The sequence below is a fragment of the Sycon ciliatum genome, chromosome 10 (genome assembly GCF_964019385.1).
Source record: "Sycon ciliatum chromosome 10, ocSycCili1.1, whole genome shotgun sequence".
Classification (NCBI taxonomy): Eukaryota; Metazoa; Porifera; class Calcarea; order Leucosolenida; family Sycettidae; genus Sycon; species Sycon ciliatum.
The window spans coordinates 13,789,227-13,815,620 of record NC_088652.1 but is presented as its reverse complement, the minus strand read 5'-3'; the positions used below and the strand labels follow the sequence as shown (position 1 = coordinate 13,815,620).

Below are 26,394 nucleotides of genomic sequence, written 5' to 3'. Positions count from 1 at the left end.
AACTCGAGTTGAACCTTGGTGTGAAATTTGTCGCCTGCTGGCGTGGTGACCAGGTGATTTGGGCACCCAGGAGCACGTGACCGCTTGTTCAACCATGTTCGATTGGGAATAAAGGAGGAACGCTACATCGCAGCCTTTTTGGACCAAAACCAGTCGACTCAGCGTCCAAAAGACTACAACATATGGGCCAATCGCGGTCATCCGTGCTTTTATAAGAACGAAATGGAGCTTTTAGTGACATTTTGCATACAATTCCCCATCTAGTAGGGCGCAGTCACCCAGTTTCGGTGGAAGTGCGTGAGTTCGATTGGGATTCAAGTAGGAAGGGAGCGTCGCAGCTTCCTCGGACCAAGACCATTCGACTCAGCACCCAGAAGACTACAACTGGTGAAAATTTGATTTTAGGGTATACTTCCCCTTTAAACAAAGCGTGCACATGTTTCCTGCATCCGCGATCGGTAAAAAACCAACGATTTCGGCAAAAACTCACGATTTAAAAAATAAAATATTTCTTGGGGCGCTGACAAAAACTGGGGCGGACGGGGACGATCATCTAGCTTTTTTTTTTACTTGGCCTTAGCCTCTTTTTTTCTTTGCCGTCTTTGTTTTTATGGGGGGATGAAGTAAATGTGCCAGCATTGAAAAGTTGTATCCTCTCTTGAATAGTGCCTAGTGCAGTAGTGGCCTCTCTTGAGGAGTGCCCCATCTGTGATGGACATTGAAAAGATAGTGCCCCAGGGGCACTAATCGCGCGAGTACCGTATTCTTCTCCAGTCAAACAGCTCTCTACGACTCTAGTCTAGTGTCGCGTTGTCCCTGATGAGTGATGTGTTATCATTACAGACATGATCTACCACCCGGCAAGGCAAGGATCCTCCGTTCTGGTGGGGCGGGGGTGGTGGTATGATTGTTTGGCTGTCATGGCCGGCTGTACGATCGTACCGTCCTGGCTTACTAAGCACTGTAATCAGTTCTTAGTTTTTACGGCCTTCAAGTAAAGCTCTAAGATAATTAATTTGGCCATGTGCGGCTTGCTGTTGATTTATCGCTCTTATCTCGGCGGAGACCCTAGGCCTAAGGTTGGCCAGGCAGTCACCTGTACATGTGGGAGTCGTTGTTGGGCTTTTAGGTTTTACCAAGACGGCAAGAGTAGATCATTGCAAGTAGATCTACTGTGTAGTCTATGTACTCTTGGTTTTACTCAGGATGCGCGCTACTCCGCTAGTACTGGATGGTGAGCGATGGATCACCCAGGCCAGGGAATAACAGGACTCGTACTCCACTGGGCACTGTACCATGGCCATCGCTTTCGAGGCAGAGCCTACACCGCTGCCAGAAACTAGATACATGTAGATACACATGACAAAGTCATGTTACTTCATCGCTGACAGTGATACTACTCTGCTGCTGGGCTTCATCAGCGGACAGCGGACATCAAACATCTCTTACATGCAGTTCCCTTCGGCTTCTCTTCCTTTGTGGCTTTTACTTTGTCCAGGAGTGTAACTATTGCACAGCAAGGAAAATAAAACTCAAGAAGGCGACTTGAAGTACCAGTTCACGAAGCTACAAGACAACAACGATGAACATCACCACGGCACAAGGGAAGACGACTCCACTACCGGTAACTACATGACCGTACTTCAGAAGCCGCCTTCGCTGAGTTTGAATGCAACATCGTCATCTTTTTCTTGCACGATCGAGTCTTGCCAGTTTTGTGTGACGTGGGCCCATTCCGAAATGTCCTAGATCCGCGGGGGTACACCAACGTTTTATCTATAATCTGATCGGGTTTGGTGATTTTAATTTTTTTAGTAGTGTCAGAATCATCAGATGCGGAGATTTCGTACACCTGGCCACACATGACACTGTATGCAGCAGGGAGTCGTAAAATACCGGTATTTTACGACTCCCTGGTATGCAGTGATCACTGCCACTGGTGATCACCATGATCACTGGCACTCCACTGCCACTGGTATGGTCGCTTGCTTCGCAGAAGTCGCTGCTGACTGGTGAAGCCAGAGAAGAAGACAAGATAGGATCTAGGAGAGCCTGCTTTTGTTTTTCCACCTGGTCCTTGCTCACCTTGTTCTAGTCATTCTCGTCTCAATTAGTTCTCAACTGCTGCCGGTACCGGCTAACCAGTTTCTCGGCTGGCCTTTAGTATTCAATAGTTTTATTTTACTTGTTCGCCATGTCTCGCAAACCACCGCCACCAAAGCCCAAGCACAGAGGTGGGTTTGTTGTCCCCAGTTCTCATTCTCTTCCTGGCCGTGGCCTAAATTTTTGGTACCCTCTGTCGGGCGAATGCAGGATCCGTGGAAGCCGTCTATCGTGCTTCGTATGCTTACCAAGCACAACGGGTGAGTTGAGCTTTCTCGCACTCTCCATTACTAGTACTTTTTTTGGCAATTTCTCAAGTCCTGTTTTCTTTCAAGCAAGCACATTTTGATCTTGTGGCAAGCCCATTTTGGATTTACTTCTCTTCTCGATGTCCTGTGTTTGTATGTTACCTATGTTCAACTGTAGCCCGATGAGCTGTCGTTCGATGAGGGTGACATCCTTTACGTTCTGGAGAAGGTGAGGTGTAGAAAGCTCCCAAAAAATTTCCAGGCTCTTGTTTCCACAAATTTCGTGGTACAGTTCTCCCCATCTACTCTGCTCATCATGCATGCGATTGAACAGTCATGGTTGTGCTGGCCAAAACGACTATGTGGGCGTTGTGCCAGTTGTCTACCCCGCTGTAACATCTTTGGCCGCGTGTCGATGCCATGCTGTGTCGGCCTGCGTTGCATGGTTCGTGTTTGCACCGAAGCCAAACTGACTTCGACCAACTGATGTGATTGTTTTGCAAGCGAAGCACGCCTCACACATGCACGCATATCTACACAAGCAGTGGCAGTAGAGTGTCATACTCCTCTTGCTAGACGTTCCGTTGATAGATGGTTTGAGGACATCTCGCCATAGAAAGCTACAGCCAGCCACATAACTGGTCTGTCAACTGAAGTGGGGGCTGAGTAGGCCTAGGGCTGAGATCTGCACTGACTGATGACTGCAATAATATGCACTAAGTGTGGGCTATGTGGATAGAAGATCTGTGATGAACTCGGCAGTGAGTGAATAATCCATAGCAAAAATAACGATAAATAAGATAAATTGTGATCTGCACTGACTGATGACTGCAATAATATGCACTAAGTGTGGGCTATGTGGATAGAAGATCTGTGATGAACTCGGCAGTGAGTGAATAATCCATAGCAAAAATAACGATAAATAAGATAAATTGTGCACTCCTAACAACAGCAAAAAATGAAGAAAGTCAAGTTCCATAACGTTTTCTTGTGACTTTCATCAGTGGAACGCCGTCACATAAAAATGTAATAACTAAAACACACATTTATATCATGTAGCTAATAATGGTTTCAGGTAGAAATACAGCAGCCAGCAAGTACAAAAAGCAAAGTTTGCACCTTTGCAATGTTTGCACCTTTGCACTATATTCACACATTGCAAAGGTGCAAACTTCGCTTTTTGTACTTGCTGGCTGCTGTATTTCTACCTGAAACCATTATTAGCTTCATGTATATAAGTGTGTGTTTTAGTTATTACAACATTTTTATGTGACGGCGTTCCACTGATGAAAGTCACACGAAAACGTTATGGAACTTAACTTTCTTCATTTTTTGCTGTTATGAGTGCACAATTTATCTTATTTATTGCCATTTTACGACTATTGTCTCCTCGTCGATTGTTTAAAAATAACGAGCTATTATATGATGGCTGAAACGTATCCTGTCCCCTTGGAATAACGTAGACAAAATTTCTAGTTTCAATGGAGAGAAAGGGGACTATTCCTCCCAGGCAGTGAGTGAATGGGTACAAATTATTCTGGTCCCTATAGGACAAATGCGGACAAATTACTTTATATTCCATGGGAAATTCCCGGGGTGTGGATCATGCCAGGACATTTTCTGCAGTATGATGACATATCTGCAGCGCTTTCTGCGAGTTTTTCGCCATCCTCGTAGAGGATATAACAGCATAGTTACACGTAGGAATAGCATGCCACTATCACTTGCCATCACAAATTGAACGGTCTCGCAGGCACCTGTAACACAGCTTTACTGGCAAGCTGAATGCGCTCGGCTGAAACGCGAAACCGTGTACTGATTACGCTGGCAGAAGCTCAGAGTATGCGGATTACTGTGATTTCTACTGCAATCACCGCGGCGGCGGCTTACTCGCATTCCCCAAGGGGACGGCCTATCAGAGAATAAGCCGTCGAAGTCTGACATCTGACGTCACAGCTTCTTGACAACGCGTAGTTACTTGGCCAAGTGGTGACAAACAAAAAAGTCGCGTCGCCTGCACTTGTCGTGTTTCCAGTGGCAGCAGCATGCACTCAACACAGCTACAGCATCATTTTGACTGAGGAGCGTGGGAGAGATTATTTGTTTCAAATCAACTGCTACTTGTGGCCAAGTTTGTAGTTTTTGCTTTGTAGAGAAGGAGAAGCCGTAGCAGATTTTTTGCTTTGCTACTGCTGTGCCTGTACTGTCGTTCGGCTTTACATGTAGTCGCCGGCCAAGAAACACTGATGGGTGTTTCTGTTATTTCTATCGCAGCGATCGCTGATTTCTTTTAGTTCTGAGACCAACCAACTCTGGGCTCGTTTCCTTGTCCAGCGGCAAGCGAAAATCAGAACTGCTATCTCTCAGGTGCTGGTGAATGCTCAGCAGGAAAACACTGCACAATGGCTTGAGAGTGAAGGAGAAACTTCTTGAAGTAAAACGAAATTTGAACTCGCGATCTTGCACGAGCGTGCCCCAGTCAAAGTGATGCCGTGACCGTTGGAAACACGACAAGCGCAGGTGACGTGACTTTTGTTTGTCACAACTTGGCCTTGTAACTACGAGTTTTCAGGCAGTTTTCAGGAGTTTTCAGGCAGCGTGACGTAGGCACTTCGACAGTCTATATTACTATGTTATTTAGGATATCTAGATTCAGAGAGCGGTGAGACGGCTTTAACCTTTTGAGCACGACGCTACCTGAATGCCGCCCCACGTCAACACCTGCAAAAATCGCGTTTTTCCTATGAAAGTAGTAGCTGTTCAAGGATTGATAACTTTACCTTCCTTTGGACGAATTCCACGATCTTGAGCTTCCTGCAAAGGTCTTGAGGCGAGGAACAAAATAGTTCCAAGCTCAGCTCGGAGCGACACCAAAAGCCCATGCTACAGTCTGGCAAACTTCACGCACGCGCTCGACAGACTTGAGCACGGCCAGGAGATCAAATCCTCAGCTGCCATTTCACTCTTCTTGCTCGTATCGAGCTCAAATTTTTTTTGAGGACTCCCCAGATCCTCTGCCATCATTTGAATCTAGTTTCCATGGCAGCAGATAGCGCGAAAATGATCGAAAATGGAGAATACGCGTTCTGCAGAGTTCGCAAAAAAATCGATTTGAATTTGCCGTGTCGAGTCGCATATCTCAACAACCCGGGGTCGTATCGCTTCGGCGATTGTTTCTATCGCAAGCTGAGAGTTTTCTCTTGCAGATACATATTTCGATCGTGAGAATCGGCCAAGAATTGACCGAGTTACGATAGTTTGAACTCACGCGGTTCATGCAAATCGCGTTTGTACGCTATGTACACTCACGACGTAATAATACGTCATGCGTGGGTGCAGTGACACTGTACGTGACGTATTAATACGTCATGCGTGCTCAAAGGGTTAAAAATAGGGAGAAAAAACTCGGATCACGCTCATCGCGCAGCTCACGTGACCGCTGCAACTGGCTGGAAAAGTTAGATAAGCTTGGCTCGACCTTTGCAGTGCGATCTATGATTCGGATGCTAATATGGGATTCCTTGCTTTTGCATGAGTCTATAGTTGTACGTTGAGCGAAGGAGTTGCATGTGGATTTGTACACGTTGTACTCAGCCATGTTACGTTTCGGGTGGGTATCGATCCCCGACTGTGTCATCGCGCAATGAGCTAATACGGGTATGTCTACTTGGCTTTTACTTTGCTATCTGCGTCATGTTCAGGGTGCCGATGGATGGTGGAAGGCGAAAGTTGGCGGCAAGGAAGGATTTATCCCCCACAACTATGGTATGTGATGTGTTACGTTCTATCTGTCCCCACAGAATAACGCGGACAAAATTAATCCTAAAATTACGCGCATAATTATGCGGGCGAAAACAGGCCATTATGCGGCAAATATGTGGTATGATGCAGTCCTTATGCACCAGTTATCTGTCATTTGTACAACTTTAGCGTGCAGTCTCATGCAAGTATACACCTTTGTCGTACAAACTCCTGCACCGGTATGCGTTTTAGTACATTTTCAACATCAGGTACTATTTTCTTGTACATTCCCATGAATAACGCGGGTTTAATGCAAAATGTATCGAAAACGCGGATGAAAGCCAATCACGTGGAATCGCGGTATCCTGTGGGGACAGGTTCTATGTTTGTATGTGCGTGCATGTGAGGAAAGACTAGCAGCGTGCGTGCGCCTGTGTGTAGTGGGATCATTTCTAAGTCCACCCAGAGTTTGGGGATTGGCCATTTGCCAATCGAGTCACCTTTCCACAGCTCCTGTTAGATCTCCCTTCCTGAGATGCCCACTTGACCAGGTTCTGGGAGTCAGCACAAGTACAAGTCTGTGTGTGTATGTTGGACTCTGTGATCGTGTGAGAATGCTGCGTGCTTTGCTTGCATCTCGTTTATCTTCTGTTATGGGCCTTCACTCTTCTCGCTCCGTTGCTGGACGGCAAGATTTTCAAATCTGTTTGTATATGATGTGTTTCTCTCTCTCTCTCTCTCTTTCTCCCTCTCTCTCTCTCTCTCTCTCTCTCCCCCCTCTCTCTCTCTCTCCCCTCTCTCTCTCTCTCTCTCTCTCTCTCTCTCTCTCTCTCTCTCTCTCTCTCTCTCTCTCTCTCCAGTCTCAGAAAGTGCCGAGACAATCGACAATCCAATGCACGAAGCCGCAAAGCGTGGTACGTATCGATGTGTTCTTCTGGGAAGACATGTCAAGGCGCCTTAAACTTTTTCTTCTTTTCTTGCAAGTTGTTCTAGCGTTGGGTACGAGGTTGACAAGATGCAATGTAGCACTGTGCTTTGGTTGACCGTACTTGTGTGCGTTGTTTCCCATTGCAGCCAATTTCCAATTTGTGAAGGAGTGCATCTCCAACTCCGTGTCCGTGAATGGCCTGGACAAGGCTGGCTCGACGCCGCTTCACTGGGCTGCACAGTGCGGCTCTGAGGGTTAGTGTTATCTCTATCTTTTCGCACTGGTGCATGCACTCGAATGTCCACACGGTCGCGTGCACACGCGCACATACACACACTATTCTTAGGCCAACGTGTCGGCTGACTGAGAGCACTCTGGCTATGGACTACACCCGGCTTTTCTCGTATTACGTGCCCTCTACATGTACACCAGTCGATGCATTTATCCTGGCAAAGGTGATTGTTTTGTTGCTTGTGTTTTGGATGCACCTTACATGTGTAACCCCAGATCCAGCCACCTTCTGGGGGTTTCCTCTGTCCCAATTTGCTCGGGTATTGGGGAGTGGCAGATGTAGTGTGAAAGGTATTGAATGTGCTGGCATGTCCTTCTCTGATGTCAACTGCAGAGATTGTCTCGCTGCTTCTTGGTCAGTCTGGAATTCAGATCAATGTACAGGTGCGGATGTGCTAGCTCTCTGCCTTTGCCAAACTGGCTTGTGTGCTGTGTCTGTTTCTCAGCCTCTCTCTATCTCCCTCACACATGCACACACACACACACACACACACTCAGCCTCTCTCTCTCTCTCTCCCTCCCTGAAACTTGTGTGAGTATGTTTGTTGGCGCGGATGGCACGAGACATAATCATTGGGTGTATGTCAAGTGCATTTGCACGGTTGCATGTTTGGCGTTTCTGTGCTATCAGCTCACAGTGCATGCCGCAGTAATGGAGGGTGTATGTATGACCTGCTAGTACTCCTACAACATGGACAATGCCCCGGTGCAGCATCATGTTCAGAGCAGTATCTCTTTGGAGAACAGACTTCCTGTTATGTTGTCCTGTCAAGTGAACTGCTCCACATCAGGCATCATGATGCGTGTCCCGAAGTCGTGGGGTTTGGTATAAAGTGGCCACTATTGAGCGTATCACATGCGGCCTGTCGTTTTTTCTTCTCTCTTCTCTCTGCAGAATAAACTAGGAGATACACCGATGCATGCTGCAGCATGGAAAGGCCATCCAGGTGCCTTGAAGCTGCTCCTTGATGCTGGTGAGTTGTACCTTTACATTTTCGCTTTATACTTTGAAATGTATGTATTTTTATCATTATTATTTTTTTATTTTACTAGGGTGTTTCCCGTGTAGGACTTGTTTTGTCCGTAACCAAGAGTACATAACCCCCCAGAGTGTGCAACTCCACTATGGGTGCTGTCCCGACAGAATTTCAAGTTGACGTCATTTTGATGATGCAATGCGCACTGTACACGGATTATCAGACGAATCCGGAACCTGTGGTTGACCGAAGCCGATCGATCCTGTACAAATTATTGGAAAGAAAAACGTGTGATGCGTTGACACCCGTACACATGTTGTAAATCACTGGTGCAAGGAGCATTGCGTCATAAATAATGACGTCAACTTGAAATTCTGTCGGGACAGCAAGGTATGTGGGAGTTGCACACTCTGGGGGGTTATGTACTCTTGCCGTAACCGATCCATGGTTTTCATAGTACATGTAAACAAACAAATTGGTTAGGGGCGGTTGAATTCAGTGTTCGTTCAAATCATATTGGATCTGCATGGAGCGTACATGCTGCACGTGCAGCATGTACATGCGCTTGCATCTAATCTTTTTACTTTGCTGTTCGCTGGTACGAAGGTTTGCCGTTTTGGATTAATCTTTTCATAAATCTGTATAAACCCTGGATGATTGCTGAAACACTGAAATTTGTGTTTCTTTTTTGTGTTAAAACCTTGCCAGCGAGTAGTTGCTGACTGGGCCACTGCTGGCTAGTGCTGTTCTTATCATGCTTATGTACTTGTTGTGTGTTGGACTGTGTGTTGGTGTGCAGGTGCTACTAAGACCCTGAAGAACCAGGAGAAGAAAACACCACTGATGCTTGCTCGCAATCCCGAGTGTGCCGCTCTCCTGCAGGATGCACCGAAAGGTCAGCGGAATGTAGCGCACCTCTCTCTCTCTCTCTCTCTCTCTCTCTCTCTCTCTCTCTCTCTCTCTCTCTCTCTCTCTCAGATTGCTGCAATGTTTACCATTTGTATTTCCATGAGATTTGCTTCCTCTATGTTGTCAATAGATTGGACTCAAAACCCCAGTTGTGCGCCACTGGACCAGTACTCTGGGGGGGGGGGGGGGGGGGGGGGTTTAAGAAAAAAAAAGAAGAAGAAGGTAGAATAATGGCAATGTCATTGATAGGTTCATTGGTGGAGTTGGATCCTCGTACTCCTTTGCCCGCGTAGCCTACTTCTGACCCTGACAAAGCCCTGCTAGTCCTGGCTCATCTGCACAGCAAGTATAGAACAGCACTTGCAAAGTTTAGCACGCATGCGTGCATATCTGACTACTCGTCGTCGTATTTGACCTTGAGTTCCGGCCTGGCTGCTAGGCGTTCGGATAGAGACTGGAAACGACCAAGCGCGAGACCATGGTTTTCTGGCAGTAGATGGGCATTGGATTTCCATGGCCAGCTCACTTCATACCTCTGACTGTCAAACGTTACAGTTGAGTTGACTTGCTGAATGGCTAGGTCGTTGTTAGTAAGATTGGCTGAATCCTGGATGCCAATGCAGTCTAAGTCCCACAGATCTGGGATAGTGCAGGAGTCATAAGTCGCATCAGTTAGAGAAACGATAGCTGGCATGGCTGTGCTGCTTATCGGTGTAGCCGAGTGCTTGGAGTGACGTGTTCGGCCAGTCACCACCAAGCCGACTGTGGTAGGCAGAAGCTGCAGTCCTCACGGAAGTCCTCTAATGCTCCCCACCATAAACTCCCAGAGGAAATCTGTACCGGTCAAGATGTCTATCTGACGGCCGACTTCGTGCAGGTTGATAGTGTCCGCCAAATTGTCTGTACCCAGTTCTTGGAGTGCCGTGATATCCGCTGCAAATGTGATTTGTTTGCTTCGGTTGGCAGAGGTGATCATGCTCGTCAGCGAATATCTTCGTTTTGTTTGTTAGGTTGAGGGAGTCGCAGATGTGAATTCTTTCTTTGTTTCTTTCCGTCTTCCTTTCTCCACTGCAGTGTCAAGCCTCCTTGCTGCTGACGACGACGACTCGGACTAGAGCGTTGGGGCGTGGCATCCGCTTTTATTTCGATGCAGTTTGTGTGTGTGTGGTGTGCACCTCGCGCGTGCACTGTCTGAGGTGCTCGTCTTCTCCCCAGCCGGACGTGTTGCTATGCGCTAACGCTCGTCGCTTAGCGCTAATAATGTCCATGAGCGACATTAGACATAGGCCTATCGCGGGGCCCGATCCGCCACTTCCCGTACTAACCAGCGTTTCTCTATTTCCTTTATGATCGACGTGCATGCGTGTTTCCCTTGTTTTTGTTTTATAAGCCTGGTGTGTTGAGCAAGGCTGTGTCTGGCCATTCCTTCTTCCTGTCTGGTTTGGATGCCAAGTTGTCAATGTGTGTCCGTGAGTACGCCAGATTTCACGACGCAAAGAGCCTGGTATTCCTGCCTTGGACGTCATCCATCCATATGTACTCACTTGCTTTCTCCTCCCAGTTAACTCTTGTTTTACCGCCCGTCACGATTCCGATCCTGCGCACGAGCCACTTGCATTTCTCTGTCTCTCTCTCTCTCTCTCTCTCTCTCTCTCTCTCTCTCTCTCTCTCTCTCTCTCTCTCTCCTGTTCGTGTTTATGCTTGGGGTTCCATTGCCGGGCACACCTCTGCTCTAATATACCTCATTATTTGTCGGAGTTTGTTCTTTGTGGAGCGTGCTGTTGTTCGTTTTACGCTTCGCTGCTCTACTGCTTCTGACTCTCCGGTAAAGATTGACTTGATTATTTTTTTCTGATTTCAGAGTGGGTCTTTTTTCAGCCACTCTCTACGTTTACGTTTGATAGTAGATAAGGGTTGATTGTTGTAATACCTGCCTCTCTCGTTAGACACGCATCCGATACAATACCACCATGTAACTCTCACTCTAGCTTGATAATTTGCGTTATATGCACGCCATTGGAACTTTCATTTCACTCCCGGCTTCGGGCATGGGTACTGGGTGCAGGCGGTGTTCTTCAACTGCGTGCATGCGCTTCACCTGGGATCTTGTTTGAGTTTTGCCAGGGGTTAGGTTGTTGTGTTGCCTCTTGTTGATCTGCAAACAAAGCTCTGCCTTTCAGTTTTCGGCCAAACCTGGCCTTTCAACCGTGTTCAGCGGCTAAACTGAGTCCGGGTTTGGGACAGGGAGTTGCCTTGTTTACGTTTATACTGGTACTGGTTTGGGCTGTTGAAATATGATGACCAACGTGAATGCTTGCTGTCAGGCAATGCCCTGGAGTTTGTTTTCCTACGTACAACAAGCAAGTTACCAGTGTACAGAGTTTCATGACTGTACTCTACTCTTTGTTTCAACCAGGGACTGAGGCCGTGAGGGCCTAGGGAGCCCTACTAATACTATAATTTTTATAGTACAGTTACAACCAAGAGTGCATGGACTCTTGTTACAACTCGTTGGCCCTGCTAAAAATGTTGTGATATGCAGTCAAGTGTGATTTCCCCTGGCCCTGTGTACATGGTGTATGCAAACCATGCATGACATACATGATACACTGCAGCACTGTACGATCGTAGATCTACGATAAGAAGCATGCAGGGAGTATACTCCCCGATAAGAAGGCTTGCATACGACTGTACGGTCGCCCATCGACTCCCATAATAGATGGTTGTACTGTAGTCGATACTCGATGGGGTGCGGTCGCATGCAGAGACTAGCGATAGTGCGAACTGCACAGAGATCCTCTTCGCGAAAGGAGCGAAAGAGCTTCGAAGGCTACAGATCAGGAAATCGAAGACTTTTCAGCTTGTTGCAGCGCTCTGGCTGTGTTTTTCGGTGTTTCTCTAGAAAACTAGCTTGATCGGGCCACCAGTTGTTCAGAGTCAGAGTTCAGAGAGCTTCAGGAAAGAGTATTCTTGCATTGGCTTCCGAGAAGAAGAGTATCTGAGTGATTTAGTACTTTTGACGGGCAGACCACAGAATGTCGGTGGCCGGATTGAAGAATAAATTCGCCAAGGCGGGGCAGGTAAGGCGATCTTGATGGAAATGATTGTGGAGATCCTGGAGCCAAACACTTACAGACAAGTAGAGGTCTTATACAGGGCGAATCGCCGAAAGGGAGTGTTGTTGTGTTTAGCACCGCCGACGTCTTGTCCCGTTGTGCGCCCCGCTGTGGTATGATGTGCTTTGCATACAGTACATGAGTGAGAAGGTCCTGAAGGCCGAGCACACCCGCAAGGATGAGGAGTACCGGGAGATGGAAAAGGTGAGTAGGCTGTCAATACAGCAGCAGCCATAACTCAGGAAGCCAAGCTTCACGAACTAACTTGTACCACAGTTCTGAATTTGTGGAGTTTTTTTCACCAAGCTGGAAGCTGCATCGTGTGTCAAAAAAAGAACTTTCAAAACTTTTGTCAAAGTTGGTTTTAGCATACACAGCTGCTACAGCAAGGGTGTATCACCGGTATTTCAGGTGGCTCCGCCAAACGGGATACATCACCAGAGATAACACTATTGATGGAGAACTCAGCTTTGAACAAGATTGTATAGGTGAACTTTTTCGAGAGAAAAAAATGCCCTGACCGGACCGGCTCCTACGGCCTGGCACAGTGTTCTCACGTGTTCTGGTATCCAGTGTGTGTGTTCTATAACAATTCTCAACACTCACTGCTGCGACAAGTGTTTATGATGCATCTTCGATGGCCAAGGCACGATGTACGTGTACATTGTGCAATATGAGAGGGGATCAGATACATGATGACTCGCTGCTAATGCCGCAGCGGTGCCAATTTCTCACAAGTCCATCACCCGGTTGAAACACAGGTGATAACGTCGACTTTGCTCTCTATTTTGGGCAGAGACAGACGTGCTTCTCAAAACGGCGTGAGCAAAGTCCATGCTATTTGCACGATCACTTCCCGGTGAATCACAGTTGTACTCAGTGAAATGGAATCCGGCTACATGATCAATTATACTGGGGGGGGGGGGGGGGGCACAATGCAGAGCCCTGTTCTGGCACTGCAAGCACTGGGGTATCATGTTCATGTAGATCACCAGTTACCATCACATCAACGCAAGCAAGCCGGTTACGAACGGCTGGTGTTCGCCATGCCGCGGTGGCAGCTGGGAGGCTTGCGTTAGACGTGGCAGGAAGTCTCACTGTCGCTTTCCAGTGCAGAGCTGGTGACAAGCTGCTGCTGATGCCAGTGCTGGCATGATGGTTTTAGTGTACATTAGAACAGGCAGTCAGTTACGCGGGAAACATAGTCTAGAGCTAACTACATTGTAGTGCTGGCATGTGTGCAAGCATACAGTGATGTGCAAGCATACAGTGATGTGCAAGCATACAGTGATGTGCAAGCATACAGTGATGTGCAAGCATACTGTCATGTGTGCAAGCATACAGTGAAACATGTGAAGGCGACCACTCGGATAAGGCGACCGCCAGTCCTAGAAGACCACTGCAACCAGGATCGACGGATTCTGTTTCCAGTCATATGACCCTGGATAGGGAGACCACCTGGTAACAGGGACCACCGTGCGAAGGTCCCTTGAGCGGTCGTCTTAGACAGGCTTCACTGTACTGTACTTCTCCTCTTCCCTCCTCCCCCCCCCCCCCTCCCTGGGGCTGTGCACTTAGGAGACGAGACACATTTTGTTTCTGTGTTGAATTTCAGTGGCTTTGCAGTTTGCACTCGGAGTGCGTCTTGTGCACGTTATGATTTCATGTTGGCTGTCGCTGTCCACATTGTGGAGAATGTGCACACTATTGCTTTGTGCATGTAATGATGTCATATATGGCTTTTGTGCATGTCATGATGTCATAATAATTATTATGGCTTTGTGCATGTTATGTCATATTATGGCTTTGTGCTTGTTATGATGTCATACCGTATGTCTGCACCTTTTAAAGCCATGGCGATATATTCGATTATAAAGCCAGTCTCAGTTATAAGGCCATGGGCTTCATAAATGAAATGACATTTGAAGTATATTTTGCAAAAATGAAGAAAGAAGTACTACCGGTATGCTAACAAACTTACAGACCAGCAGAAAGGGTGAACAAGTAGATTTAGATTGAAATTTCTGTGTGGACTTTGACCTTTATGGCATGGTGTAGTGTGGGTGGGTCATTTTGCATCTAAAATAGCTAGGAAAGCAGCGGTGTTTCGAATATAAGGCCATGGCTTTAACGGTGCTGACATACGGTATGCGTGGTGCACTAACGTCAGAATCTATTAAAGCACCCTTTTCGCGTGCTCGGTGGCTCGCATGGCTTTGTGCATGTTATGATGTCATACATGTAATATAATGGCTTTGTGCATGTTATGATGTCGTAATGTAACGGCTTTGTGCATGTTATGATGTCATGTAGGCTGTGGACACTATGGCTGCTACTGCGGAGCACATGGTTCGAGAGGTCAACTACATGTTGCAGCCCAACCCGAGTAAGGATACGTTCCTATCTGTGTGTGTGTGTGTGTGTGTGTGTGTGTGTGTGTGTGTGTGTGTGTGTGCGTGTGTGTGCGTGTGTGTGTGTGTGTGTGTGTGTGTGTGTGGACAGTGTGTGTGTGTGTGTCTGTCTGTCTGTCTTTGTATGTCTTTGTGTATCTTTGTGTGTGCGCGTGTGTGTATGTATGTGTGTATGCAAGAGTATATAAACCCCCTCCCCCCAGAACGTGCAGCTCCAGCGATGGGGTCTTCTATGGCTGAACGTCACAGCACCTGACAAACCCGTACACATTGTTTTCACCATGTGCGTGATAGATACAGGATTGTACGCAACCCTGCTTTGGGTACAACTCCCTGCCGGTCACTTTGCACTGTTTGCCAGCGCAGCCCTTTGAACCATGTCCGGGGTTCTCGCCAAAGCGGCATAGCCGGGGCGATGCGCACTCCTTCACTTTTTGACCGCTCCCTTTCAAAATGAATGTGCCACCCTTCAGAGTGCGAGCGCCACCTTCTTTCTATGCATGCTAAGTACCCACCATGTAGTAGCATAGCATAACATGGCAGTAGGAATCAAAAAATGTTGGGTCCAATGATCACCCCCCACCTTTGATCTAACTGTAACTTTGATATCGCACAAGGACTAGAGCTGGGAGAGAAAGAGAGAGAAGTTCACCCTCGCTTTCTTGTGTTGGCTGCACCTGGTAACATGCCATGGAGTGTGGCCAGCCGATATAGTGTCTGGCTATGCATGCAGCGTGTGCATTGCTAGATGACATGCAAGTACATGTACATGAGTGTACTGGCCATCGTTTGCTGGCCGTTCCGATGAACCCGGCTCTCTCAAAACTATCTCCGTGAAACAAAACTGCCAGCAGAACACCACTTGTCCACTGACTCACAATCAATGGCAAGAACACTACAGTACTGTTGGTCGCCGAAGAACTGGGGGGGGGGGGGGGGGGGGGTCAGCCTCCTAGCCTAGACCGTTCTTATGTTTCATGTATTTCAGTCTATGCACAGTTGGGTCACTGTGTGTACATCGGTACGCTGTGCTTGATGAAATTCTGGCCCGGCCGTTCTTCGGCACCCGACAGTACTGTAACTTAAGCGCAGTAGGTTGCTGTTACTGGCTGTGCCACAGATGTACACCAAGAGAGCGGAGCACCAAAATGTGCAACCTCTCTTCGCCAGTGCAGCTCAGTACTTATTTCAGACATGTTATTGCTGCCTCTCTACTTGTTCTGCAGCGGAAAGAATGAAGGTTGCGGCCAGAAGAAAGGTGAAGAGCGACAAAGCATTCTACCCGTACGAAGAAGGACCGGTCGGCGATGTCATGTTGAAGGCTGGTAGTGAGCTCGGTGACAAGGCTATCAACTATGGTGAGTGTTTGCAACGGGGGGGGGGGGGGGGGGGGGGGCAGTGGGCCATTGGTGTTCATGCGACTGCTTGAGTCTTGCATGTCCTGCCTGTTACTACTCAGTCCGAGCAAAGAAGAGGGTATTGCTGTTGTGTGTTTCTTGATTGAGCAGGAGAGAGAGAGAGAGAGAGAGAGAGGAAAGGAGCGACAGACAGGGACCAAGACTGATTTCACCGATTGCTCTGCTCTTCATGGCTTTCCCGCCGCTGATATCATAAGGACTTTTGTCGTGTCTGTACCAACTGGTTTTTTTTTGCTCTGTTGTTGTGTACTTTTATGCTAAGGTTCTGGTTTGGAGCAGGTGGGCACAGCAATGAAGGAGCTGGCTGATGAAAGAGACAACCTGGTATGCACTGACTTTGACGCTTTGAGCGGAATCAGCCGTACTTTGTTGTTCTCGCTAGACGTCATTGGAATTGGTTTTGCTAGTCACTTTTAGGTCCACTGCTGAGCCTTGTTGAGATCAAAGCACATAACTGTTCAGAGGTTGTCTCGCCCTTTTGTATCCTGATCATCCTGGAAGAATTATTCTTTCCACCTCCAGCCATCGTTGTGTGCACTCACCCGCACTCTTGTTCTCTCTCTCTCTCAATTTCCCACCCACCTCTCTCTTACTCACTCTCTCTATCTCACTCTCTCTCACTCTCACTCTCTTTCTCAATCTCTCTCTCTCTCTCTCTCTCTCTCTCTCTCTCTCCCTCTCTCCCTTCCTCCCTCCCTTCCTCCCTATGTGTGTGATACTGAGTGTTCGAGGTAGTTGGGCTTTATTCAAGTTACGTTGATCACATTGTCCATATCTTTGTGTGTGTGTGTGTGTGTGTGTGTGTGTGTGTGTGTGTGTGTGTGTGTGTGTGTGTGTGTTTCCTCACAGCATGTAAATGTAACACACAATTTCATTGACCCGCTCAATAGATTCCTACTGCAAGATATCAAGGAGAGCGCCGTAAGTTCTTATTCTGGTTCAGTTTTTATTATAGCGACTGTGTGTATATGTGGCTATAATTAGTGGCGGTCAATTCATCAGCCTTGCAAGCTATTGAATGGTGTAATCCCAGCACAAGTTGCTATGTCTAACATAGCACGTTTGCTATCATCGCTTCAGCCATGGTCAGGTGTGTGTTTGTTTGTGTGTGTGTGTGTGTGTGTGTGTGTGTGTGTGTTTGTACTGGCCGGTTGTTTCATGTCCCATAGCATATACCAGTATGTGCTAGATTTGAGTAACAAAGCTCCTGACAGCTGAGTTCCAGTCCATCAATTGAACCCGGTTTTGAATAATCTGAACTCTTCCCTGAAACCCTTCTTCATCTTGAAATTAATCTTTGACTCACTTTCCGAATTCAATTGATCTTGAACAATGTGATTTAGGCATCATCAGGGTAATGAATGATAACATATCCATTGCATAGATACTAACGTATTGAACTACATGTATGAGGACAACAACGAATGACACTGAGAAAGTTAACATATCGGTGTGAATATGTTAGGTGAAGAATAGGAAGGTGGTAAGTGTAGGTGGTGTATGTCTCAGCGGTGAGGTGTGTTTGTGTTGGGGGCGGGCTTTAAGTTCAATAGAATCCCAGTGGGCAGATGCGAAGACAGAGTGATACATTGTCTAGCCACAGTTGCAACATGTCATGGCAACAGAATTACATGTACATGATTATTAGTACATGATTATTATGTAGAATAGGCTGAGTAGCACCTACATCCAGCCCTGTGGACCAAGCACTGACACAAACAGGCTTGCACATGTAGGGGACAACACAATACCGACAGTCAGACATACACTGTACAATCATACAAGTAACAGTTTCACACCTTGCCCAGAAGCCTCCAGTCACAGTCCGTGTTCACAGACGGACGCCTCACCGCTGAGACATACACCATCTACACTTACCTCCTTCCTATTCTTCACCTAACATACTCACACCGGTGTCATTAGTTGTTCTCTTCATACATGTAGTTCAATAAGTACCTATGCAATGGATATTTTGTCATTCATTACTCTGATGATGGGCCAAGCCCGAAAATTTGGTGTAATGTAAATTTTAATTTGAATCACAGTGAAGAGACCGTTTTTGGAGTTTGGAGTTGAGAAGTGAAGTTTCCTAAGTAGCTGCGTTGGAGTTTGCGAACAATTAGAAAAGTGAACAGTGTGATGTTGAAGTATATTGTTTGGTGTTGGTGCTTTCACTCTCTCTCTCTCTTATCTAGGCACATCGTAAGAAGATGGAGAGTCGTCGGCTGAACTTTGATGCAAAGCGCAGAAAGATGGCCAACGCGAAAGGAGGTCGGTGTCATTTCTGTGTGTGTGGGAGTGGGAAAGAGAGAGAGAGAGAGAGAGAGAGAGAGAGAGAGAGAGAGAGAGAGAGAGAGAGAGAGAGAGAGAGAGAGATGAAGAGAGAATTTGTCTGCACTCCCAGAAGTGCTCTTGAAACACTCCGGGATGACCGGTTTCACCTTGTCTGATGTGAATGATGCACGTCCCGCCGTGTCATATTCAACACAATCATGGCGTAGGCATTGCTCTCTGCTCCCGCCACTCACTCCTTACACAACTGACACAGCCACAAATAACAAGTGAAAGTTCAAACCTTTCCCGCAATTGGTTAGGCCGCGGTCACACCAAACAAGCCGTTTCCCGCTTGCGCTGAAAGTGGCTTGTGCTGAATGGGGCGGTTGGTCACACCACTTCGCGAAATCGGCTGGATTTTTTTTGTGTGCTAGAGTTTTTTTCTTCCCGCTCATTTTTGAATATGATTTTCTCTTGTTTTCCCGTCCGCCTTTTCCAGCACACTTCTTCAGTTCGTCCAAGATCCACGCTCTCTTTCTGGTATTTTTTTCATAGTGGTCTCATACTTGATTTTTGTTTCAAACCAAAACTCCAGTAGTCGCCGCTCCAGTGCTACTGTCCAGGATTCCATGATGACCGACAAAAAGGCAAGGAGAGAAGTTTCACCAACGACGAAAGCCGGAAGGTGGCAGAACACGATGCAAGCTGGAAGATCCTGGCGAGCTGAAATTCGCTCCTCAAGGCGCTCGACTCGAGCCAGCAGGGGTGCAGGGCCGTCGACACGGCCGCCGTAACGGAACGTGGATTTAGGCCAGTTGTGAGTAAGCTGGCCGGCTGGGGAACGGCGGACGGGATATCGTCCTGCTCCGCACAGGCATTGCCGGAACGATCCGCACGGGCATTGCCGGAACGATCGGCCGCATGGTCCGCAGGGCTAGGGGCTCGATTTGGAGTGTCGGCATACGGGGACGACGAGGCGCGCCTGCGACTGGAATGCCTGGGCCCGGGAGCCGACTGCTTACGTGCACGGGGCATCTCCGTGAGCTGTGGTAAACCTTGAGATCGATTGAGGTTGAGAAAGAAATCCACTGCCAATGCGGACAAAGCAAGAACTGAACGAGTTTATTTTTCCCGCCACTGCGCCAGAATGGCTGAAAGTGGCTGAATCCATTCAGCGCTCCCATTCAGCGCTTTGAAAACGGCTGACTGCTGAAAAAGGCTGAAGCCGAAAATTCAGCCGTTTCCGTAGCGACGATGACGTCAAAAAGCGCTTTTTTCCGCTGAATGGCTGAATCGCGCTTGGTGTGACCGCGGCCTTAGCGTAAATAAATTAATACCTGGACAAAAATAACGACAAGACAACTGGGAAGTGAAGCCCAGCCCAGGAAGCTCGATAACTTGAAAATGATTGTTAGTGTATCCAGCTTAGCAATTAGCACAAACATCAAATTTATCTCACTATCGTGCACGGCCAACGAGAAATGAGCACCCTGCCTTGGTGAGAGTTAGAGCCCTTGTTGACCTGTTGGTGTGCGATGTTGTGCATGTGTTGTTTTCAGGTAACGCCGGTGTCACAGAAGAGGAGGTGCGGGAGGCCGAGGCAAAGTTCGAAGAATCGTATGACCTTGCCGCAGACAGCATGCAGAATCTTCTCGACGCTGAGGTACGTGTTGACATACATGGGGCATAGTGAGCGTACACCAAAATCTGTACATTCTGCCGAGAGATTAAAACAATCTGCCATTGGTTTGTGATCGGTAAAGTCGGACTTCTTGGATTCTGCGCGGTCTGTGTAATTCAGTGGTGTATGCTTCGCAGAGGATTTTAGAATGGACGGACTTTTGTGTGATTGAATGCACCCATTGATTTATTGTTTGTGTGTGTCTGTTTGTTTGAAATTATGATCATAATTATATATGAGATGTGTTGATGTTGTTGTTTCAAATCTTTATTCTCACGATAGCCAGTGGCCAATAAGAGATGTTGTTGTTGTTGTTGTTGTGCGTGCGTGCGTGCATTGGCCCGTCTTGTGCAGGGTGAGCAACTCGCTCAGCTCAGTGCTCTGTGCGAAGCGATGGTCGACTCTCACCAGGCCTCGATCCGCATCCTGGAAAACGCCCTGTCATCAGTCCGCAACCTGTGAGTGGACAGTCAGCAGTATTATGAGCTTTGATAGCTAATACTTATAAAAATTGGTATTCAAAATTGCACGCATTGTGCCCAAGGGCTTTCGTCTGACCGGTCTTCGCGCAGGTGATGTCCGTCTTACCCTGTCTCGTGTCCGGTCCTTCGTGACCGTGAAGTTTCATGCACTGCCTGCCCACTACAGCTATACACGCTGCCAGGTCCGCCCCATGCCCTATGCCTGCTGATGGGTGTTTGCCTACACCGATACTGTGTGACACTGGGAGCAGATCGTCTGATTCGTTTACAATGAGCTACTGATTCTTTCTTCTTCAGGGTTGTGTTGCCGGAGGTCGTGGCCGAGGCAGGCCCAGAATGTCATGGCTTGATAATACTATTTCATGGACTGCACTTGACGTGCAGTCCCTGCTCGCTGCTGCATGCGATCGATTTTTATGGCGCTCGCTTGTTCATACTTGCTCTGTGACGCCCCGACGGCCTTAGGGCTATGGGCTTATGATGATGATGAACTGATTCCTTCCACATCTACATGCACCGTAGTTCCCCCGAATACACAGTTGCGCTCGGTGAAATCCAACCCCAAATGCAAAGCTGGCGCCCTGGGCCAGTTCTGATTACATCATCGTATTTGTACATGTGTACGTCCAGCCGCATTCGTGCCACTTCCAGGGCGTCAAGAGCCGTGCAAAAACAGGGCGCCAAATGTGCACTCTGGGTCGGATTTCACAGAGCGCAACTGTAGGTCTCACCCGCTTACACTAAAATTCAAGGGCAACAAAAAGAGGGTGCAACTTACAACCGAGCAACTTATTACTGAGTGAAGATATATCGAAGCAATATGGATCAAACCTGAAAATGGTGATGCGGCTTATAACCGGGAAAGTGAGGTACATGTAGGCGTGTAGTTTGACAAATCCTGGCTAAGAGATGGCTGTGTCCGTTCGGTGTGATAGTATCAGTATGTTAGCATCAAGGCCAGCGTGAAATCATCAAATGCGTACATGTTATGCCATGGGTAAGCCGCGCGTTCATTCCTGTAGCATTCCTGGAGCATCTAGGAGAAGGCAGGTGGGGTCTTATCATTATTAATTTTTTTTACAAGCATTCCCCGCGTTGAAGTGTAGCAGCAGTGTACTGGGTCGACGGCTTCGCTTATGGTGAATGGCTTGGGTGAGAGGAGAGGGGAAAGAAAGCAGCGAGGCAGCCACATCTAATTTCTCACAATAACATGAAGAGAACTAACCTACAGTTCTGACCAGAGAAATCCAACCTCATGAATAAAGTAGTGCCGCGTTCGAGTTCACAGACCTGTGTATTTAGTGCAAAGGCTGCATGGTGCCCAGCGCTATTTTATTCATGAGGTTTTTCTTTGGCCAATACTGTATATGTGCGACTGCACAAGAACAGTTGGGATAATGGAAGCCAACCCCATTCTTTTCTCTCTCTCTCTCTCTCTCTCTCTCTCTCCTCAGCATTGACTCTTCGGCATCGCGTGGCACTGCCGAGCGTCGTCGGGTACGTCCCGTTCCCGTCGACTCCGGCCGCCATAGTGACGAAGAGGCGCCAGGCAGCAGTGGCGGCTCCGATGCGTTCTGCGTGTCGCTCTACGACTTTGAGCCGGAGAACGAGGGCGAGCTGGGATTCCCCGAGGGCGCCCACATCCAGCTCGTGAGTCGCATCGACGAGAACTGGCTGGAGGGATCGTACCAGGGCCAGACCGGCTTCTTCCCCACGAATTACGTGGAGATCAAGAAGGACCTGTAGGTACCGAATCAGCACACCTGTGTGTGCATTGTATACACACACACTCGCCTCCGAGGAGGGACTGTGTGTAATTGTGCAACCTCTTGTGGCCGGTTGGCTGCCGGCTAGGAGGACATTCCAGGCAGGGTTTTAAGCCGGGTGCTACGCCGAGGCACACCGTTTTCACCTGAACTTGCTGCAGGCCTGTCAGTGCGGCCACCTTGACTTAGGTCTTGCTTTTTAACCGTCATTTGTAAGTAGCATACATAGACATGGAACAGCTTGCCTTGATTTTGCATCCTTTTTGTGCGTTCTGGTCATTTTGTAGTTCGACTCCCGCCGTTCCTGTGTGGAAATATGTGCATGTGTGGGTGTGCGTGTGTCTGTGCATGTGTGTGTGTGTGTGTGTGTTTGTGCGGGTGTGGGCGTAGCGTCCTAACGTCGTTAGTCTTTTGTACTTTATCTAGCTCTTTCTTGTATGCCGGCCTGGTCTATTCACACAGTTTTTTCTGCTGTGATCCGTGTTCGCCCCCTTGATGCTTTTGGTCGGGGCGCTTTTGTCCTGGTCTTGTTTCTCAGACGCCCTGCGCATGTTTGCTTCGTAATTAACTTTACAGACCAAATCAATATGGCCCCGTTTTGTTTTTGCAATGATGTCGTTGAACCCTGACTGCGGCCTGTTGACGAGGATTATTACTCGTGTATGCTGTTTTGTTATCTCGCTTGCGATTTGTTCGTGACTTGCTATTTTCATTTACCGCCTGGTTTTGCTGAAGAGTGAAGTACATTCAATGATTGCATGTGTGGCTATGGGGTTCATGAAGCTTGGTGTGTGTGTGTGTGTGTGTGTGTGTGTGTGTGTGTGTGTGTGTGTGTGTGTGTGTGTGTGTGTGTGTGTGTGTGTGTGTGTGTGTGTGTGTGTGTGTGTGTGTAACCTGCCTCTATTTTCATTCAACTGGCCGGTACTCGGGTGCTTTTGTAAAATCTGTGTTCAGGTTCCACTGTGATCAAGTCACAATCCGAACCTCTCGGCCGGCCTGTGTTGAAAGACCACCTGCATGCTCTAATTTATTTATATCTATTTATTTATTCAACATATGGCTTCCGATGGCAGCCAAAACGGGAAGATGTGGGTGATAGCCAACCATGGTAAAAGAAGGAGAAGATTATATACATGAAAAGGAAACAGCCGAAAAGCTATTGATTAGTTTGTTGACCCAGGCCGCTGTACTTTTACTCAGTTTGAGAGAAAACGTGACACTATCTCTTAATCAGCAATTGGTTTCTGGCTTGAATAATATTATTATGATGACAACATTTCAGTGGTGGAATGAGTTTCATGAGGTGTTTCCATACACTCCCCATAGGAATTTCTAGCTGTGACAGGACTGTGGCAGGACTCTCCAATCAATAATTACAGACAATCAATTATCATGGTATCTTTGTACTCATTCAGCATACATTTATACCGTCAGACCTCGCTTATCCAGATCCCTTGCCATCCGGAAGAAAATTGTTGGTTACCAATTTACTGCATGTGGTTATGTCATGCATACATACAGTGTACTAGTATGTGTGTTCCATTATCCGGTTATTTTTGTGAAAAACAGATGTGTGCGGCTAAGCGAGGTCTGACTGTACTGGTCTGACTGTACTCGTACTTCCCTGCCAGTTCTATTGCGCAATTGCCTGCATCCATTACAACCAGCGAGTAGTACAATATATTGTACTACTCCCTGATTACAACATTACGAATACATGTAGTGCAGAACACTCAAATCCTATACATGTACAGTGCTGCCCAATGAAAATAATTGATCACGTGGAACAAGTTTGCGCCTCGCACCAGTAGTTCCCTATAAGGCTATCCAGTGTTCACAGGTTCAGGGCTGCCAGCGCCCAGCTTGGCATTCACTCGCGTGATCGGATTTCACCGAGCAGCACTGTACTAAAAGCAGACATTTTCGGGGTGTAATTTTTTCGGTATTCTCCAAAATCGGAGGTTCAGGGGAGGGAAACTTTAGGTAAACCTGTTTTCCAGGTAAGTGTACTACTAGTAGTACCGAAATTTTCGGTGTGTTTTATTTTATATAAAAATTGTCGGCACCGAAGTTACCAGAAATAAAACACCACCGAAAATTTCTGCTTTCACAGTACACTGTACATTGATCTGCCAAAAACACTGATATGTTCTCTGTAGGTCGAGCGAAAATACCGGCACTCTTGAAAACTTCCGAAGAGAACCAACTGATGCTGTCCAAACATCTAACATGCAGTGCAATTCAGGCACACATCGTATCCCAGGCTGCACAGTCATGTACTGTAGTCGGATCATGGTCTACAATAATTGTAGGTATGTTAAAAAAATTGACCTCGTCTTCCACCACCACTGATACAGTCGGTTGCACACTCCGGTGTACGTACACTCAACACCAAGGGTTATTGGTGACACCGATCAAGAGCACCTACTACCGCAGTGGGTCACACAAAGCTCAAAAGAATGAGAGTGTGGAAGGCACGGGCAGACGAAAGCATAGGTATTGACCGTAAAATACAACATTTAGTAGATCAGCAACATGCACGACATCATCAAACAGCAAACATCAAGACCGGATTTGAAAGTCATGGCAGCAGCTGGAGAAAAAAAAAACCCATTGACAGCGGTGTAACTCTTTGACAAAAACAAGAGTCGACGTGTCTAAAAGCGACGAAATAACTACGACATACGAATATACACAGGGTGACGAGAGCTACAGTAAAAACAAAACAAACAAAAACGGCTGATATATTGCTGCACAAACAGACCAGCTGCTTGTGATAGATAGTAGAAGAGAAAGGAGAGTATTGTCTCTGTGCGAGAAAGAAAGAGAGAGAGAGAGAGCGAGAGAGCGAGAGAGAAAGCGAGAGAGCGAGAGAGAGAGAGAGAGCGAGAGAGAGAGAGGCAAAGAAAGAGACACAGAAAAGGGGCACACAGAGATGATGTGCAGAAAGCACATACCAGAACACGGGGTGGAGGGAATCCAGCGTTAGTATCCAGAACACTAACGTCTGCATGAGTAAGTACTTCAAAGTAAAGATAACTTATTACGGTTTGCTCAAGTTTGACGGCACCAGGATCAACACTACAGTCACCGCTGCATCAAGGAATCGAAATATTTAAACTACACGAATGAGATTGGAAATAAAGTACCAAAAATAAAATAAGATATCAACACTAACGTACTCGTACTCGTACACACACACACACACACACACACACACACACACACACACACACACACACACACACACACACTCTCTCTCTCTTTCTCTCTGTGATGGAACGAATCACACATAAACTGCCTGGCACACTGGCGCTGGCTGTGGCAGAGACACACGGCTGCACCCCCCACATATTCGCGATGCACAGCCACCAGTAACCAGACCCATGGCACGAGACAATGATACGTTCATCGTCACAGTGGCTTGGTCGTAGAGAGATCACGCGCTGTCGGGTCAACCAGACCACGGGTCAAGTGCACAAGGAACTCTCTCTCGTCAGTTCAACTTCTGCTACCGGGCCCACATTACTCCCGACCTGCTGTTGGTAGTGCAATCCGCCTGTCCACTATATCTGCCAGTACATGAGTACTGTATCACCACCTGGACCTCATAAGGTACGACCTGACTTTCCTCACCCACAGTACACATACAGCGTGCGTGTAGCATGGGGTTTGGTCAAACACTGCTGATGTACTGTATCACCTGTTACTGGACCCCATAACGTACGGCCTCACTTTCCTCACCCACAGTACGCTTACCGCGTGCGTGTAGCCCGCAATGACGTCGGTGACGCGATCGTTGCTGACGAGCACGCCGGCGCCGAGGCCCATCAGGTGGCCGACGTGGTCCATGCGCGTGGCGTACAGGCGCAGGAAGCGCAGGATCAGCAGCGTCAGGTCCACACCGGCCAGCACCATGGTCAGCTGGGCCGGACTGAGCGTCACGTCGGTGAAGACCACGCGGAAGCGCTTGCGCGTGTCCCAGGCGTGGCAGCCGAGCACGGCCATCAGGCCGCAGGAGGCGCCGCACGCCTGCACCAGGCGCACCT

The 26,394-nt window shown here is 47.7% G+C and overlaps 2 protein-coding genes across 2 annotated transcripts; both read left to right on the top strand.

Moving 5' to 3' along the window:
* The first annotated feature begins 1,984 nt into the window (after positions 1–1,984).
* LOC135825958 (osteoclast-stimulating factor 1-like) lies at positions 1,985–11,225 on the top strand. Its single transcript, XM_065338599.1, has 10 exons — positions 1,985–2,234; positions 2,314–2,363; positions 2,530–2,580; positions 6,053–6,116; positions 6,953–7,006; positions 7,167–7,274; positions 7,646–7,695; positions 8,207–8,285; positions 9,088–9,183; positions 10,272–11,225. The coding sequence occupies exons 1-10, from the start codon at positions 2,195–2,197 to the stop codon at positions 10,310–10,312; spliced, it is 633 nt and encodes a 210-aa protein (XP_065194671.1). The 5' UTR covers positions 1,985–2,194; the 3' UTR covers positions 10,313–11,225.
* Positions 11,226–11,914: 689 nt separating this feature from the next.
* On the top strand, positions 11,915–23,099 carry LOC135825844 (endophilin-A3-like). Its single transcript, XM_065338476.1, has 10 exons — positions 11,915–12,277; positions 12,449–12,517; positions 14,627–14,699; positions 15,951–16,082; positions 16,405–16,466; positions 16,992–17,063; positions 18,338–18,413; positions 19,976–20,079; positions 20,452–20,555; positions 22,034–23,099. The coding sequence occupies exons 1-10, from the start codon at positions 12,233–12,235 to the stop codon at positions 22,323–22,325; spliced, it is 1,029 nt and encodes a 342-aa protein (XP_065194548.1). The 5' UTR covers positions 11,915–12,232; the 3' UTR covers positions 22,326–23,099.
* The last annotated feature ends 3,295 nt before the right edge of the window (positions 23,100–26,394 follow it).